Raw genomic sequence first — 18,559 nt, forward strand, 5'->3', positions numbered from 1 at the left:
GGAATACTACTTCCTGTTTCCCTTCACACAATTCTCGTTTCTCCTGGGTTGACATCCATTTCATCCTTTTGAATGTCAAAGAAAAATTTCCATAGAACAGTCTTACCTGGAGATGGAAATAAATTATTGTGCAAGGGCCACTGAAAGGAGAAAAATTCTGTATCCAGTCATTTGTGTTCTTTAACAATAGACCTTGTCTTCACAAGTGTTTACAATCAAAATAGAATCCTCCCCGCTTTTGGGAGTAGGGCCCTTTAAACTGACATTTATATAATACATTATTGAAAAGAAAATATTTACCCTTCCTGACTTACCATCTGGTGTCCTTTAAATACTAAAAATTAACATAATGAAAAAGAGCCTTAAATTCGTGTGAGTTTAAGCTATTTGAATATTCTTGCAATTAGAGATCAACAGTGAATCGTACTCCCTTTAATATTCTTTTATTTCGTGTTTCTTTAATCATACCTGTGATGATAGTGCATTGCAAAATAGTTGCATAAAACCATGTGAACAACATATTTATTGATACACAAATAGATAATCTTTTAAATTCTTAAGTACTATTAGTTATACAGTTATTGAAACCGGTAAGGATCAAAGGATTTTATGTAAGAGGGATTTCACATACAGCTTGGATTATGTTGCTAAATAATAGCACAGTAGTACTTCTTTAGCATTGTAAAATAGCTTAGAGAGGAGTATGATGCCTATAGTTGGTGTAATGCATTGGTAATTAAGAGGGTGTGAGGTTAAGCTTCATTAACTGCTGCAGGATTGTATCTTGGATTTTATTATCCCCTAGAGAACATAAGAAGTGAGAGGGGTCAAACTGTTAGAATCTGATTTTGCTTCGTGCATCTGCCAAAACAAGGCAAGCAAAGTAATGTGGCAGCAAACACAGAAGGACCTGGATTGCTAGCAGATATGGATTGTACATGGCTTTATTACAGAGATAAAAGATGTATTAGTGAAATAAATTATTTCATGTTTGCAATAAAATTTTCATAAGCTTGGTTTGTAGGAAACAAAACTATTTTAATTGCATTGTCATTTAGTATTAGTGCTTCAGAAAACCTTTTTTTTTCCAAAATGTATTTTTTATTTTAAAACATAGCAACAAACTTCCTTCTCTCTTTTTCCCTTCCTACTACATCTCGCTCTAGACACAGACAAATGCCCCAGCCAAACCGCACTTAATAACTTTCGCACTTGTCTGCCTTTTTGTGTATTCATGCTGCATGACAAATACTTGTATTTTAGTTGACCCCAAGAAATGCTATATATTTTCTTTTTTTTTTAGTTTAACTAATGCACTGCTACATGCTTTGTTTTTTTATATACCTTATGAGATATTTGTGGTTTTTTAGCCTGGGAGAATGTAACAGTTCTCAGGAGCTGACATACTGATGCTATGAAATTGTCAGTCTCAAAGATTTTCAAAGCTCTATGATGTGGGAGCTGAGATATTTTTAAGCAGAAATACATTAGAGATATTACGGGCTGATAAATCAGCTCTTTTAGTTGTTTGTTTAAATAACAAACACTTTTGTTTCCAAATTCTGAATGAAATTTTGGACATAACTTTTAAACATTTCAGTCATCTTTTAATCTTTGGAAATTCTGATTTTGATTCTAAGAATATAGATTTATTTAATCCTGTATAGGTTCACAATCCCAAATACTTCTTTAAATCCTGATAATTTCAGCAAAATTTAAGTGCTTTTTGTATGTGATAAACAAGTACAGTTCTCAAACATAATGAATGATTTAATAAGACTGCTGGAATCAAGGAGAAAGGGAGTTGTGCTGAAGCCCTGCTCTTGAATCTCACACACATGTCACTCATAGAAACCATGCCCTCCACTGCTCCCGGTGTGTGTCCTGCTGTGTAGATTTTCAGTTCCATTTTTGTGTAGCTGTGCCAGAGGAAGCCTGTGTTCTGGGGGCAGTTTGGCTGCTGGTCTGCTTCATCCTTTCCATAACTTTTGTTTTTCCATCTAAGAATGATCTGAGAACTGATGCTTTGTAGTTCTTGGACAGTAATGAAACCTTTCGTGACACTCAGGAGTTGTGAAATGTATCTCCAACCAGCTAGCCTTTATCTCTGAGAATACACCTATGTTGTGACAACTGGAGACTTTTTCTCATGTAGGTGCTCTGTATCACTCAGGCATGGCCTGGTTTGGAAAGAGCTCTTTGCTTGAAGCAAAGAATAGGGTTTAATTTGCAGTGTCAGAAGAGGGGAAAGCCTTTTATTGCAGTTCTAGTTATCATGAAGATGAAAATAGGATATGAAGATTGATCACTTCAATTTCAGTATTTTCAATATTGCCCATAAAGCAGGTTTACATAACTCTGTTCTGTGTGTGTAATTCTCCCCAGTCCCAAGCCTACTAACCAATTTTAAGCGCTCTCTCTTTCCAAATGTGCTTATACGAAGATCTGGTATAAAGATTTTTTTAAAATTATAGACTGGGATATATGAACCACTACATCCTAAGGAAAAACAACATTAGCGATTTTTTGTGTATTCTGTTTAGTCTTTTACAAGGCTGATGAAGGTGTGCATGTTGGCAAGTTATTAACCAAGTTAATATACCCGGTGTAGCTCAAGCAATTGGTCTTCAAAACACCAGTTGGCTCCAAAGGCAGACTACCTTCTCCAGATTGCAGGTGTATTATGTACGAAGCCTACTAAGAGGCCATAAAGTTCACAACCACCGTGTCCAAGAATATGATTCAGGATATGTTTGCTTTAGAGCAAAGTGTTTATTGGGATAGAAAATTATATGGCTGCGAGACCTAGCAGCCCCAGAAATGTCTAAAGTCTCAGAGCAGCATGTGAACATGCTTCTTGCATAGGGACAACAACATGATACATCGAAGAAACATATCCTTCAGCTAGGCATGATAATTATTAGATAAGTGCCTTTTGGAAAAGCAGCTGAGGAAATAATAGTTGCTTTTGGTATGAGAGAGTTCTTCAGGTGCTCCTGGTTGCTTCTGTGGGGCAGCAAGGGACAAGACAGCAGAAAACAGACCTAAGCTGATGCATATGCTAGCTGTCGTGGTACTGCGTCATGGGTTTTCCAGTGTTGTTTTGTGTGAATTTAGTCACGTTTAAACAATCATTTTATAATGTCCAAAGTTTTTTATTATGTCAGAATAAAGTATGTTTATTATGTCAGAAGTTAAACTATATTGGCAAAAAAGACTATTTCTGATAGATATTTAGATGGGTTTTCATCCCTGGCAGCCGAGATTTTTATCAGCTTCTGGTGAAACCGTTTTTGCTTGATCTCTTAATCTGTTTCAGTCTTAGCAACAGTGAAGGCACAGCACAGTGCCTAATTGTGTTGCACTGATGGTGTGTCTGTCTCAGGTTGTTTGGGACTGAGCTTCTCGGGTGTCAACATCCAGTATATGTAACGTCTGCCTTCCCTGTAATGTCATGTAAGAAGGTTTTGTTTTGTGTTAACGTGTATTATGTGGGATTATATAAAAGCAAATGTATATAGCTAAATGTCCCTGTCTCACATTTGTCTTTGCCAATTATTATGTAATAACAATAAACCAGTAGTAAAAGTGACAGGCATTTGCAGTGATTCTAGAGGAAAAAATATTGAGTAACTTTAAGAAAATATTGACGTTGGTCTTCTCTTTACTTACAGTAAAGGAGAACAGTAAAATATGCCGTTTCCTGGATTTTGGCTTTGCAGATGATGCGATAGCTGCCCAGTGATACTACAGCAGGAGGAGGTAGTGACTGATATAACCAGTTGCTACCTCATCAGGATCTGAAACAGGGGCAAGCTCAGGAAGTTTGATGAAATGCTGAGGCAGGATTTCATGATCTCTTCTAAACTGTGGCCGGCACTTGTGTTCAGAAAACCAGAAGTTACCCACCACTAAAAAAAGTTGCAGGTAGTACCTGGGAGCCAGTTCTTCTTGGTGAATGAAAGGAAGAGATATATGGAAATATTGTTTTGGCCTGTGGAATTGCTCCTTCACAGAACTCATTTTTTAAATGAAGGTTGATTTTATTTATCTCTTTAATTACTATAATTGAACAATATTTTGAGATGATCATGTATCAACAGTTCTTCACTGAAAAAGAAAGACCTGTTTACGTTAGCCAGCTTAAATCTATGAATCACTGTATTAGGAAATCAAATCTGCGTAATAGTTTTCAAAATAGCACCTTAATTGGAAAAGAATATTAATTATCTCTTTATCATGGATATCTGAGTGATGAAACTGGAACTTCAAAATAACGTCTTTCTTATTTTTTAGAAAAATCCTTTATATAATGCTCTTAGAAGTAAATACAAATAATTTGTACCTACATACATGTGAAATGCATTAGTGTGCTTGTCAGCTCATGTTTGTATTCAGACTTTCTCAGAACCTTTCAGTGCTGCTTTCATTTTCTCCTGTCTGTCAGAAATGTTTGTCTTTGGTTTGAAAGTTTACCTGCTTTCTTTATGGGTAGATACAAGGAAACTTTGACAGAAGTAAATTTCTTTTTTTACCAAAATATCTGTTATAAATCTGTAAATTTAATGAAAGCTCTAAATACTAACTTAAAATTATAATCTTTGTGTAGCTTTGCAACCCATAAATCTTTTTACAATCACAGTAGTAGGAGTTTATTGTATGAAAGTTTATCTTTTAAACAAGCTGTGAGAAATCTGAAAATTTAACTTTTTACATAACCATTCTCATGAATAGCCTTTACCAGGCTTTTGCAGTTCATCTGCAAAAATAAAGTAAATAAAATTATTTGCTCAGAGATGTGGTTTGCATGTTCTGCTTAGCTGCTGAAACACACAGGTACAGTTTTCTATTTCTGCAACGTTACTGGAGTAACTACATAAAAGTTTTCAGAGCTTCCATTGCCTTTTATCTCAGAGAGTGTACTGACCAACCACAGAAGGAGAGACAGAAACAACTGTCCTGCAATTAGAAACTTTTGTTCTCAATTTTATCAATAATTGTAGATATTATGTTATTTTACACTAAAGAAACAAAAAGCAGATTGTTCATAAGATTACGTATTGAACTATATACAGTTTTCTCTCCTGTATTCTTTAATACTAAATTAGCATAATACTAAACCCAAAACAGATTCATTTAAACTTGCATTGTCTTCTTTCTGTGTGTGTGTGTGCCATGTCTGCCTTCATAAAGCCGCAAATGTCATTTGGATGTTCATGATTAGTACCAACTCTGCCTGTGTTCAGTGTTGCCTGGGTATCCCATGCGTCGAATGAGATGCTTCTTCTAAAGTTTTTGAATTTGATTTTTCTATGTCTTCACACCTAATACCTTGTAACAGACATAATGGCTACCTCTGTATATTTTTAACCCTTGAGACCACTTCTCAGTTCTCTCTCAAGTGTCTTTGCTTAATGAAAACTTAGTTTTCAAATAAATCTTCATCTGTTTTATGCAGATAAAGAGTTCCTGTGCCCTCAAGCTTACACAGATGGGTGATAAAATTGGGTCGGAAAACTAGATTACACTTCATTCCTGTAGTAGGTGTAGAAGACCAATGCATAAGTTCTGAATGCTGTGCTTGGTACTCACCCAGTGCTGTCTGCTTTTCCAGCAGTACAACAAAGATAGAAACCAGAAGTTTGTACTAAAACATTGTTCCTAATCTAGGTCTAAGTCAGTGCTGCAGTTCTGTCCTCATAGAAAAATTAAATCTACCTGTGTGCAATGCTTTTTTCTTTTTTAAAGCCACAAATGCTTGCATTAGAAACTTACAGAAATTCCAGGATTAAATATCTGCCCCTTGATTTTACTCCCTTGTTTGTGTTCATGAGGTATCCGTCATTAGTAGATGTCATGCCTAATGGTTAGCAGAACAGAAAATTCAAACCCTCCTGTTACAGTTGTTTTCAGCCTGTGTCTGTAGGCTGTTGTGGTCTGTTGAATACTTTTTAAAGATTAGTGGAAGCTGACAGAGAGAAGCGATCATATTATCAAATAGCCTTAAATTCACTATACACTGAATTTACCTATTCTCAGAAATAGAATAGTTTAGGAGGTCAAACTTTAAAGAAAGATTAAAAAAAGGAGGGGGAATATGGATGCTGCTCAAGATGCATTGTTTATGTAGAGTATACAATGTGATATTTCCATTCTGCATTCTCTTGTATTTCTATAATTCATTTTTTCCCATGATAATTACATGGGGTTTTCCACACTCGATATTGTAGGAGCCAGTCTTTCAGAACAGTTATTTTAATCAAGTTTTGTTACAGATTTCACAACTGTTCAATATATTAAGATAACTGTATTAGCTAACTTGGGGTGGGGGGTGGATAACAATCTGAACTGCCATTTTTACTGTAGATAGCTGACATTCTTTCGCTCTCCACCTGTAGGTACTTCCAGCCCCTTTGCTTGATGATACCAACAGAAATGAACTGGGAGAAGAAGCAACAGCTGTTAAGTCTCAAGAGTTTCAGGATTCTATGAAAATAGCTTGGCGCTACCAAAATTTACCAAAAATGGAGGTAATCAGTATTTCATACATTTTTCCTCTTGCAGTCAAAATGAATTTACAGGACAAATGCTTTGCATTGGAGTCTAGACGAGAGAACTGCTAAAGGACAGTGTTACAGGATTGCCTCCTGAGGGTACATTATCATACGCCACTGTGTTTTTTGATTACTAGAGATACAGAGAGAAAGGGAATTTGAGAGTTTGCAGGAACTGTATAAGTTAATACAGACAACAATAATTTAAAAGTAGAAAACATTAAAGTACCATGGGTTTTTTTAATGAGTATCATTAAGCTGAGACAGCTTTTTATGAAAGTTTGAATAATTTGGTCACTTACAAACTTTGCCCAAATTTAGATGTACGCAAATTACTTAAGTAGATTTAATCAACAGTACTTACTACATCTCTGTAGTGAAAGTACTGTGTCAACGCAAGCTGTTGACCTCCTTATCCGTGTGCGTAACAACTAAAGTAAGCACTTTACATTATATCAGCTTCACTGTCACTGGAAACTAATCACTGTGCAGGGAGAATATAAAAAACAAGCCCAGTGGTCAGTCTTTCAGAGTTTACAGTTGTTAGTGTTTTGTGAATAATGTAATGTATCATGCCTGGTACTTTCTTATTTAATCCAGTGGCACAATCAGCCTTTAATAAAATTAGAGCATTTTTGAATGTCCAGAACAAAAAACTTATTTTGTGTCTACATTTTAGCCTATGTTTATAGATTCTGGCTTAGATGTAGTCATAACTGCCTAGTAAGTTCAGTCGTATTCTTAAAAAACGTAATTGGAATGTGACAAAATGATCTTACAAGGCTTGGCATGTTTGGTTTTCTGTGAAATTACACAGACATGGCTATATAGTTGTGTCAGAAAAGACTTATATATGGTGACACGCCAAATCAAACAGCCTCCAGGGTAATCATATAATCTCATCAATTTTATTATTCTAGAGCTTGTTGCACCACTCTGAACCATCCCCAAAATAATTTGTCTCTTTTAAAATCCAGCAGAATTCTTCATACATTGATATGGAAACAACTGCATGTCATTAACAAATAGCATTTTGTTCTAACAGAAGAGAAAACGTGCAAATAATCCAGTTAGGTGTGCACTCATCCTCTATAACTTCATAGAAGTAATCACTTCATCCACTGATGTAATATTTATCTACAATGCGTAATGTACTTGTTCACGATTATTGAAATTTGATTAGGCAAGGTAGAATACAATGGTCAATCTTTTGTGGAGTGCTTCCCTCGTTATAATTATCACTTTCTGAATTGGATGCTTATCATTCTGAATAGTTCGGGTACAGTATTTTTTTATGAATATGTTAAATTTATTTTAAAAAATTAAAACTTGCAAATAAAAGTCTAATTCTTAAGCCAGCTATACCTAAAATTGGTCAGGATATTCTAATAAGTAAAAAATAGTTTTGAAATTAATTTTTTTCAGTATTTTTTAAAGCGGTTATCATAAAATTTTGGTGCTGTGCTAAATTAATTTGATTGGTGAATATACTCCACTGAGGAAAAATCTGATGTTGCCTTGCAGCACCTTGGCTGTTATAATACGCTTAGTACTGTCATTTAATTAACAACTTCAGTTGTGATTTATTCTTTAAATTTCCTTTTGGTGGTAACAAATAATGTTGAATAAAATTTCAAGGCATATTTTCCAAACTGTTTGAACTAATAAACTAATGCATTTTCAGAAACTACTGTCAAATAGTTTCAAGTAGGAAAGAGAGAAAATAGCTTTGCTTTTAACTAAAATTCTAAATGTGTTAGCAGAGAACTTTTCCATTCGATATCTGGCTTTACATGAAGTAAGAGTGCTGAGTAAAAGCTGTCTTTGTGGTATTTTTGATGCCTAATTTAGTTTTTATTTCTGGGTAATAAAACAGATTTTTGTTAATAGTTCAGATATTCCCTTCGCATTGATGAGACCTCGTACAGACTAGCTAGGTAACTCATTTTTGTTCTTACGCGTGGTGTTTATGTTGGTACTTTTCATAACTATCACAGTTTCTCTTTGCATATTTGCATATACCTTGTACATTGGGAAAAGACAGATCTTTTGTAAGAAATCTGTCAGAGTAATAGGTCGTGTTGTGCTTGATGTGCCTGTGCCAGTTTGTTACTTTCGTCTGTATCAGAGGTTAATTTCCTCTAAACTTTTGAGTGTATGGATAGCCTATTTTGCAATGCAAGACTGTGGGGATTTTTTTTTGTTTTTTCTTTTTTTTTTTTTTTTGAATGAACTGCTTATCTTCTTGGGGCAATATATAAACTGTCACAGCATGAAATCAATTTTCTGCCTTGATTCATCCTAAATCTGAGATTTCTAGCACATTAGTATTGCAATTAGAAACATTAACAGCAGACGGTAGCATAAAAGCACGCTCTGCTCACTGACAATTGAGTGTATTTCTCCTTGTGCAAAATAGGAATCCAGGAAAGAACAGACTTGAGCCTCCAATCCACTAATAAATTTATCAGATCAAACTTGAGAGGAATGGAAAGTCTCTGCTTCGCACTCTCCATGGTCATTCTGCTAAGGCAGATTATTCATGCTTACTTGATTCAGGTAGGCTTTTTGCAAGCTTCCCCGCTAAGCCTGGGAATGCAGTACATTGAGGCCTATTCATGGGCTTCTGACATAGACCGAGCTTTTATTGCATGGTGTTTTATTATAGCCAAATCCTAGTCTCCACCCAGTTTGTAGGCACTGTGCTTATTCTTTTGAATCAAGAGAGGTTATCACCTACCTTAATCCATGCAGCAGGGTGGATTAAGGACACCAATGTGCCTCAGGATTCTCAAAGAGGATCCTGGAAACTTCTTGTTTCTTCTTTTTTGCTGTCTTTACTAAACTCTATTGGGCTTCAGTAAGGATTTGCATCTGAAATGGGCAACCTGGAGTTTTTCTCAATGAAGACATCAGATCAAAGTTCAGTTAGTCAAGGCCTTTCTAAAACATTAAGGGGGCTTGGAAGTACACAATAAAAAGATGAGCTCTGGCAGAGATTGCAGTAAAAACATTCTGATCTGTAATCCGGATAAAGAATAGATTATAGGCCAAAGAACAGCCCTGTTTAAATTGCTTTCAGAATCCTCGTTTTAAATAAAGTTACATTTTACATTAAAAATATTTAGATTTTGATGGATGATTGCGTTTTGTTGGACTTCCTTCTTTAAAATTCAGGTGCTGAAAAATAAATCGGAACACTGACTTAGAGAATGTGGTTTTTAATCTTTTTTGAGTAAAACTGGTCTGTCTGATGATTAGATATACATGATATTTCATTTTAGTTTGATACTTTATCATTTAATATGTGAAGTGGCTCTTGGCTCTTATAGGGAATTCATCTTAGCAGTAGGTCTTGAAGTTGGAAGATAGAAAAATGACTTTAAAATATTTTTGCACGTTCCTGCATTGTACACTGTTGTAATTTGTTACTTCTTTACAGTGTGTACATGAAAAAATACTGTGTAGTGTATCTGTGACAAGTGTTTTTGTTCCCTGGAAGAAACTAATTTGCCTCTGAGGTTTACTCTGCTTGACTGTTCTTTCCAGGATAGCTTGTTTTTTAATGTGAAGGGCAGAAAAGATGAAGAAAATGGATTGTTACATGAATAGCAAAAGCTGTTCAATTCCTTTAGCAGACAGCTACTACATACTTGAATACTGCTTATTGTAACAGTATAAGGGGTGTTCAACATTACATGGTGATTTATATATCCAAAATTGAGACCTGATAAAAAAGTATCTTCATTCTAGGAAACCATGGTTATTGTGTGTAATGTCTGTGATCAACCTGCTATTTATTAAAAATTCAAGAAATTAAAAGTAGTTTTTAACTATTTCCTCTTTTCTACACTTTTGTATTAAAATCAGATATATGAAGATGTAATGGTATTTTTTCTTACTGATCATAAATAAACAAAGTGAAGCATATTCAAAGTCAACTGAAAATGTTTCTGTAGTACTATATAATTCCCAGTTACTGAAAAATCAGACAGGTGAAACATGTCATGGTCTGCACATTTCATACATCTGGCTTTTTGAAATTTGTGATCATATGTCTGGAACATGTGCAAAAATAGATTCTTTGAAGTATCTGACTGCACTTTGATGCTGCAACTTGGAACAGTAAGGGTTGAATTCTATGTCAAAAATTTGCATTATAGAAAGTCAGCAGGGGAACCAAAATTTTGTAGTAAAAATTATAATGTTACTCTACTTGAAGCTTATGCTTAAGCTGAACAGAGGTTTCTTTCAAGTGTATTGCTAGTTAACTATTTTCTTTCGACAGATAATGATTTAATAGGTTATGTAATCAGTATTGTTGTTTCCACAGGCCAGCCCAACAACATCTACAAAGTTTGGCCATTATTACGACATTTCTAAAACAATGTCTCCAGAACTGTTTCAGTCCGTAAAATGGCACAGTTTTTATCTTCCTGAAGAATTATCTTCACAGCCTGAAATCAAAACATGGTAAGTTGTAATACCACGTGCTTCTGTTGAGTCTTCAAATTTTGCCTGCATATTAGTAGTAAAGGATGTTTTTCCATCAACACTTGCTGTGAAACACCTTATAGCCACACGTGGCTCACAAGCAGTTCAGCTGCGGTTCCCATGTCAGTGCTATGTGCCATGACTGGCAGCAAAGCTGCTGTGGCACAGAGACAGCCCAGTGCACTGACTCCTCAGCGGTGAGAGGATGCAAGCTGGCAGGGACAATTAAGGCAGACATTACTAGGACAGCCTAGGACATGGCTGCATGTTCAGTCCAGCCCTACTGACAGCTGAGTGTGAGGACTGGGGAAAACTAGTACTGTCTGTCTGTGAACTACTCCCTGAGCACCATGCCCCATCAGCTTTTGGAGATGTGTGTGTCAGGTGGCTATCAGTCTTAGGAAGATACCCGTACAGTTTTTAGAGCTGAGAAGACAGGCCATCCTTGACCTACATAGCTTAGAATGCTACATCAGATTAGTTTATGATGTGAGTTTTACTTCTTACATCCTACAGCTTCACCTAAGGAAAACACAAAATACTGTGAACAGAATTACAATCACTAATTATGTCTTACACAACTTCCCTAATTCCAGAGAAAATCATAAACTCTTCTCTGAATAAATAACTTCTTATAGTTTATGTCTATCAGCAATGAATTAAGGAAGACCAACAGAGAATGAGTGACAGTAGCAAAGACTTATATTAGCCTGTAGCACACATGTCCATTGTATCTTTCTTGGGGACATTTCAAGTCAAGTCAAACATCAAATAGAGGCTAGCAATTTCTTTGTTTAGCCCCGTCACTTAATTTATATCATACCTACTTTTATAGATCCCAGTGTATAGGGCCAACTCCTGGCAGTAGTAGCATGGTATGCTTTATTGTGATTGATTGTCATTGCAGTACATTCGCATAGAAAAACTGAGATTTATGAAGGAAGCGCAGTATGAAGCACCTTGCTTAGAGCTGCAGAAAAGCAAAAGCCAAGTCTCTTTGTAATTTGTTTGTGTTACATGATCAAATGTCACTGATTTGTAAAGTAAATTCTTGCAGTGTTGTGAAAAAAAAAATACACTTTAGGGAGAAATCAGAGAACTTGTATTTTATTCTTTCTATAGTAAATATTTGAACCAACTTTATTTATATATTATGTATAATTTTTTTTTCTTTTTAGTAGCAGGGCCATAGAAGATAGACGCAAGAATATCTGACAGTTAGGTTGCAAGTGCTTATGTCGTTATTGAGCAATTTAACTCTCTTTCTGTCTTTTCTCTAGATAACTAGAGCATCTCATGACTCTGGGCTTAATTCCACTAACTACATTTTACATTAAAATCAAATTAGCTCATATGTATAGCATAGGAAATGGACTTTAACTTCTATGCAGTTGATTTTATAAACCTTGCTTAACTCATGTATTCCTTGTGTGCTATCCTGATAAGAGTTCATCATTGCCCTAGTGAGGCCCCATCTGGAGTACTCTGTCCAGTTCTGGGCTCCCCAGTTCAAGAAAGATGAGGAGCTACTGGAGAGAGTCCAGCGGAGGGCTACAAGGATGATGAGGGGACTGGAGCATCTCTCCTACGAGGAGAGGCTGAGGGAGCTGGGCTTGTTCAGCCTGAAGAAGAGAAGGCTGAGAGGGGACCTAATAAATGTTTATAAATATCTCAAGGGTGGGTGTCAACAGGATGGGGCCAAACTCTTTTCAGTGGTGCCCAGTGACAGGACAAGGGGCAACGGGCACAAACTGAAGCAGAGGAAGTTCCGTCTGAACATGAGGAAGAACTTCTTCCCTCTGAGGGTGACGGAGCACTGGAACAGGCTGCCCAGGGAGGTTGTGGAGTCTCCTTCTCTGGAGATATTCAAGACCCGTGTGGACCAGGTGCTGTGCAGCCTGCTGTAGGTGACCCTGCTTCGGCAGGGGGGTTGGACTAGATGACCCATAGAGGTCCCTTCCAACCCCTACCATTCTGTGATTCTGTGATTCTTACCATATGAATTCTATTCTTGGTTTTAGTCTTGATCTAACAGAAAATATTTACTTAATTTGCATGGCAAATTGGTAGAGGACAGAGTGATGAGGTGAGGAACCTGATCAAATAAAGATAGATTTTGGAAGGCTTATCTCCTTTTCTTCTCCCTGCACCCATAACATGGGTCTCCTCCAAGAAGCCTCTCCTGAGGAAATGAAGGAATTGTTGGGAGTAAAGGCAGGTACCACAGTAACACACAACCACATTCCAAACATCATTTTCTTAGACCGCGATGCAAGGTGGTAAGACACAGGGAGCAATAACGAACACATTTAGAATAGTGAACTCTCAGACAGAAATCTGCGGGTACTGTGAAGAGATGTGTACGTCTCTTTCTTCATTTACAGTAGATCATTTGTCTTCTAACTTTGATGATTGTCTTCCCTGACCACAAACACCGCTGGTTTTGGATTCCTTGTATTGAAAAGATTGCACTAGGTCAGGGTTAAGACTGGGTAGAAAGAAGAATTTTTCAGAACTACAGCCTCTAAAATAGTGTCTCCATAGACAAATGGAAGATCTAAGTTTCCCATAATTACGGTCATTCAATTTTGACACACATTTAAAAAAATAAACTGAATTAGAATTTAAATTTCTGTTCTTCAGTGTTGTATAAATATTTTTTAAAAAATGATGAAAGTGGAGAAAAGCTGCTTCTCCCATTACCCTGATCCCCAAATTGATGTACACCTACCACAGTTAATATAAGCAAATTGGACTACCCAATTTAAATAAAGTAAACACCAAATCAGAAAATACATAAATGTTTTGAAGTCGGGACCTAATGAAGTTCATCAGTAAAGCATAAAGAATTGTCGAAGTTCCACAAAGTCAAAAACACCAAAGCAATGTCCATCTTTAAGGGGAGGAGAAGGTGAAGGCATCTGTGGGATAACACAAGTGCTCTGAAAAATACCAGAAAAAATAATATAATCTATTTTTAAGCTTCTAGGGTAGTTCAACCCGGTAAGTGTTTTCTTTGTTTGCTTATGGGTGTTCAACTGGGATAGAGTCAAAAGGCTCTAAAATAAAACTCTCCATTGATGAAGTCTGTTATCATGTCAAAGGAGGAACATAGACTGGTTTGACAGCTTTCTTTTTGTCATGTTGATTGTTAAATCCTTATCTTCTAAATAAGCTGTCATTGAGTCACAGCTGAACCTGAGTGAAGTACCAGGCTTTATCCCGGTGTTGGATCTGGTAATAATCTAGGACTAATTTGGCTTGATACATATCCTGAGCAGTGGATGTCTTTACTGCAGTCACAATGTCAAATTTGGAAAAAAGTGGAAGGAATAATCATATGCAGATTAGATAATAGAATTAGAATTCAAGAAAATTTAAGTTAATGATTTGAATAAACTGTATGGAATTCAGTGAAGACATACTAAATATCATAACAGTAGGAGTAATTAATTGAACAAATACAATAGTGTAGTGAGTCTCCAGAAGAAGTTCTGGGATTATGAAGTAGCTTGAACATAAAATATATTAGCAAAGTTGTGTGATTAATGCTACCGAAAAGCATGAATTAAAAAGTATGGAGGTGATAAACTGGAATTTAATATGGAAGACATGCAAAATACTTCTATTCTGTAAGCACAGCAAGGCTGTCCAGGTTTTGATAGCACCCTTCAAGAAACTGGGTCGGTTAGAGAAGGTTGTGAAGACCAGTATACATCTAGAACTGGGATATATGGGCTGTGACAGAAGAACAGAAGATCTTAGACAAATCTAAGCAGAGTCTTGAAGCATGTTAAAAACTGACATACAGAGTATAGTAACTCTGTTGTCTGCTGAAGGCAGGACAAGTGGTAATGGGCTACAGTAATCTGTAGGGGTAGAAATGCAGGCTGGAAATAAGGAGATATTTTTCTAACAATTAGCATAAGAAGTTGCATTGCAGACACAGGTTGGGAGTATTACAGAATCTCCATCACTGAAAATTTCTAAGGACAAGTTAGGTAAATATCTGTCAGAGATGGTTTGGATGTAGTTCCATCTTGCCTTGGGGCAAGAAAATAGACTACCTGACCTCTTGAGGTCCTTTTCATCCCTATCTTCTGTGATTCTTTAATACACATTAGTCACAGCGTATTAAGTCCAATACTAAGTACGAATGTTACCAATTATTTCACTGCTCTCAAAACATTTATGCTTTTACAGAAACCCAACAGGCCTGTACTGTATTTTTTAAACATGTGGTGATGAAATTCTGAAGGAAACATTTGTTTCTCAAGGAACGAAATCAAGCTCACAGTCCCATCAGGGTTATTTCATTAAAGAAAGTTGATAAAAAGGGGAGGGAAAGGATATTATTTTGTTGGTATTACTGTTCAGAAAATCAATGCAATGCTTTTGGCTTCTAAAGCTAACTTCAACATGTCATAGAATAGTAAGAATTTCTGTTCTCTTGATTAACTAGACGATGATTTGAAAGAAAGTAATATGGTAGTCACAGTTAACCCTTCCAGTAGAAGTCAACAAATTGTATTAGACCTCAGCTTTGATTGCCTGAACATCCCACTGAGAGCTTGAGCTAGCCTCTTTTACTCTGTGTTGTGGTGAACTAGGAGCATGGACATGGCTAGTTAGCATTTCTCCACTTAGAGGGTATAATTTCTTAATCATAAGATCCTCAGACTATGGTCTTAGGTTCATAGCCAAAAAACCACGTGGTGGCATAACCTGAATTGTCTATATAGCATTGCAAAATCTCTGTCATCTCTTAGGCTGACAGTACCGCAAATAAAGTACTGATAGCCTGGAAGCAACTAAAAAAAATGTTACGAAAGTGACTTGAAATTCAAAAAATGTCTAAAATGATTATTTTTTTCAATTTAATTTATCAAAAGAAGAATGACAGAAAATGTGTTAACACTGAAATCTGACAAATCCTTCAAAAATAAGGAGGCATTTTTAAGAAGGGGTAGTTCATCATCGACATAATTTACTTTAACAGGCTATGTATTATGGGATGCGTGCAAAAGTTTTCATAACTTTGTAAAGGGTATACTTTGCAAGATAAGTATCAGTAAAGACATTTCTGAATGAAATTTTCTTTTAAATCGTGAAGGAGTACAGACCAATATCAGTGGTGTGTTTCCTTTGTTTTAATCTAAGAATATTTTGCTTTTGTCACTGATACGGAGGTGGAGGAGAAAGTGGAAACTGGTAGTTTTTCCTAGTTTATAATTTTCCGTAAGTAAATGGTATCTTTGTTGATGGATGATACCTCTTTATAGTATCAGAAGTCACAAAAAATAAGGAATTAGTCGGGGGGGAAAAAAGAAAAACTTTTCGCTCTTCTCAAAACCTTTCCACATTATTTTAGCTAGCAGGATTGATTCTAAAAATTTATAATGTAGCAGAACACAACTTGCTTTAAGTTCAGGCTGAAGTAAATTGTTACGACCCTGTAACTGCAGCCATTGAAGAGGCACCTTATATTACGTAGTCATGGTGGAAAGTGTACCTAACCCAACATACACATTCTACACTGAGGTCATAAGCTATATGTTCTGCAATGACAAGCTAGTAATTGTAAAGAAAGATTTTAGAAGCTCAGTATATTTTTTATTGCACTTTTTTGATTAAATTATCATACGTTCTGCTGTGAGCAAGGCATTCCCCAAGTGCTGTCCTTTTTAGGTGGGTTTTTTTTTTGCTATTTACCTGATAGAGACCTGCTACTTTTGTACGTAATTAATGCTCCTCAAAGAATGTACTTAATCTGTACCTGTATCTTGTTAGATGCGCCTAGAATTCACCTTGTTGACCAGCCTTACTTTTCCATGTCTTTTTTCAGTTAGAGGGTGACTAGCTTTGGAGGCCTTAGGTTTCATTTTTCCTCGCTGAAATTTGGAACAGTTCTCTTCCCCCACCCTTTATTCTTTGGGAAACAGTGGGGAACAAGAACAATCCTTTGCTCTCCTTTCCCTCTACCGCTCAGGGAGGTAACAACAAAGAACAGATTATGCAGTTAAAGTCGAAAATATACAAGAAAAATGATGTACCATGTTTTCCTGTACAGCTTGTGCTCTCCTGACAGAAACACTATAGTGAACATATATTTTACAATCTTTGGAAAAACAATGCTGCATCTTTTAATTGGCAGGTCCTTTGTCGGAATGTTTTGTGGCATAAGAACGACATATTTGTAAAAAGGAGCAAATCATCTTGGTGCTTCTAATTCTCTAGCATTACATTCAGAGACCTGTTGTATTTAAACCGTTCTTCAGTGAGTGAACTGTCTGTGTAATTGTAGCTAATGTCTATTGCAAGGTGATTGCAGTGCTTCCCTTGCAGGATTGGAGATGTAGAGGCTTTATTTGGGCCAGAAACTCTTGGCCCGTTTTAGAAGTCCTGTATATCTATACATATGTCCCTCTCTTCCTATCCACACAAGCTTCTTTATGGGCTTGCAAAGAAAGGAGATTCTTTGATTAGGCAGAACTAAGTTATTGACTCGCCTTTCACTTTGCAATTAAAGATCAGATTTGGAGGTTTTATATGTAATTTGTTACCTTAAAGTTTGAATCAATCTTTCTTTTCTTTCCCATGTTTTTGCACACGTGTGTGTATCTGCTTTTTGACAGAGGGAGATGAGGAGTACCGTGTTTGCTCTCCTTTCTGTAGTTCTGATACCTGATGGCTAAATTAGATTACAGGGTCCCCTTTTGGATAATCAGTCAAGATGGGTAGAAGTTCATTGCCTCATGATAAACATTAATTGAAAACAGATTGGGAAGTCTGTTCTCTTAAAGGAAGTAGTGAATGAGACTGGGTGTTTGGTGCCAAAAGAAGACATAAACCTTCTATTTCTTAACTCATTTTATTTTATGTTGTGGAAAGGCAGTTACGTACTGGCCCTAATGCTGGGACCAGGTTAACAGGGTTGTGCAGCTGACAGCCACTGTTTTCCAGCTGTTGTTGCTAGGATATTCTGGTGTCTTTTTCGTTGCATTGCTAAAGCTGGTACTTAGCAGGAAGGCAGAAATAGCCTCTGTGGTAACTCCGTGCACCGCAGAAAAGGCTTGCTTTCTGCCCCTCTTACTTTACTGCTATCCTCATTGTTCAGTTGCAACTACTGGAAGAGAAAGTTTGATAATCAAGGGAACTAAAGTAATTAGGTTGTAGTTTTTCAATAATGCTTGCAAGTTTTGCCTTAAGAATGTATGTGCTTTTGAAAAAAGAAAAAAATTCTCTACAGTCTAGATTTACTGATAAATTTAGATAAAACAGGTTTAACTGTCTTGCCTAATGGGGTCTCCTTGTACATAATAAGGCTATTTGTCATACCCTTGATAACCTAACCTTTGTTAGCTGCTTAGAAACTATCAACAGAGAAGCCAGAGTCTCCATTGTAACCAGGATACCTTCTTGCCAGCTCCTGCTTTATCCATTACTAAATTGCTAAACAAGAAATAGAGTAAAGAAGGAATTGTTTAAACTCATTATCAAAATTAAATGGT

The 18,559-nt window shown here is 36.3% G+C and overlaps 1 protein-coding gene across 1 annotated transcript in view; it reads left to right on the plus strand.

The window, feature by feature from the left end:
• The window catches only part of ELP4 (elongator acetyltransferase complex subunit 4), a 150,524-nt gene that overhangs the window by 25,147 nt on the left and 106,818 nt on the right, over window positions 1-18,559 (plus strand). Inside the window, exons 4-5 of the mRNA XM_075425938.1 lie at window positions 6,399-6,530; window positions 10,888-11,027. Coding sequence (XP_075282053.1) covers window positions 6,399-6,530; window positions 10,888-11,027 — 272 coding nt within the window. The remainder of the gene's footprint in view (window positions 1-6,398; window positions 6,531-10,887; window positions 11,028-18,559) is intronic.

This window comes from Opisthocomus hoazin, chromosome 7, assembly GCF_030867145.1.
Source record: "Opisthocomus hoazin isolate bOpiHoa1 chromosome 7, bOpiHoa1.hap1, whole genome shotgun sequence".
Classification (NCBI taxonomy): domain Eukaryota; kingdom Metazoa; phylum Chordata; class Aves; order Opisthocomiformes; family Opisthocomidae; genus Opisthocomus; species Opisthocomus hoazin.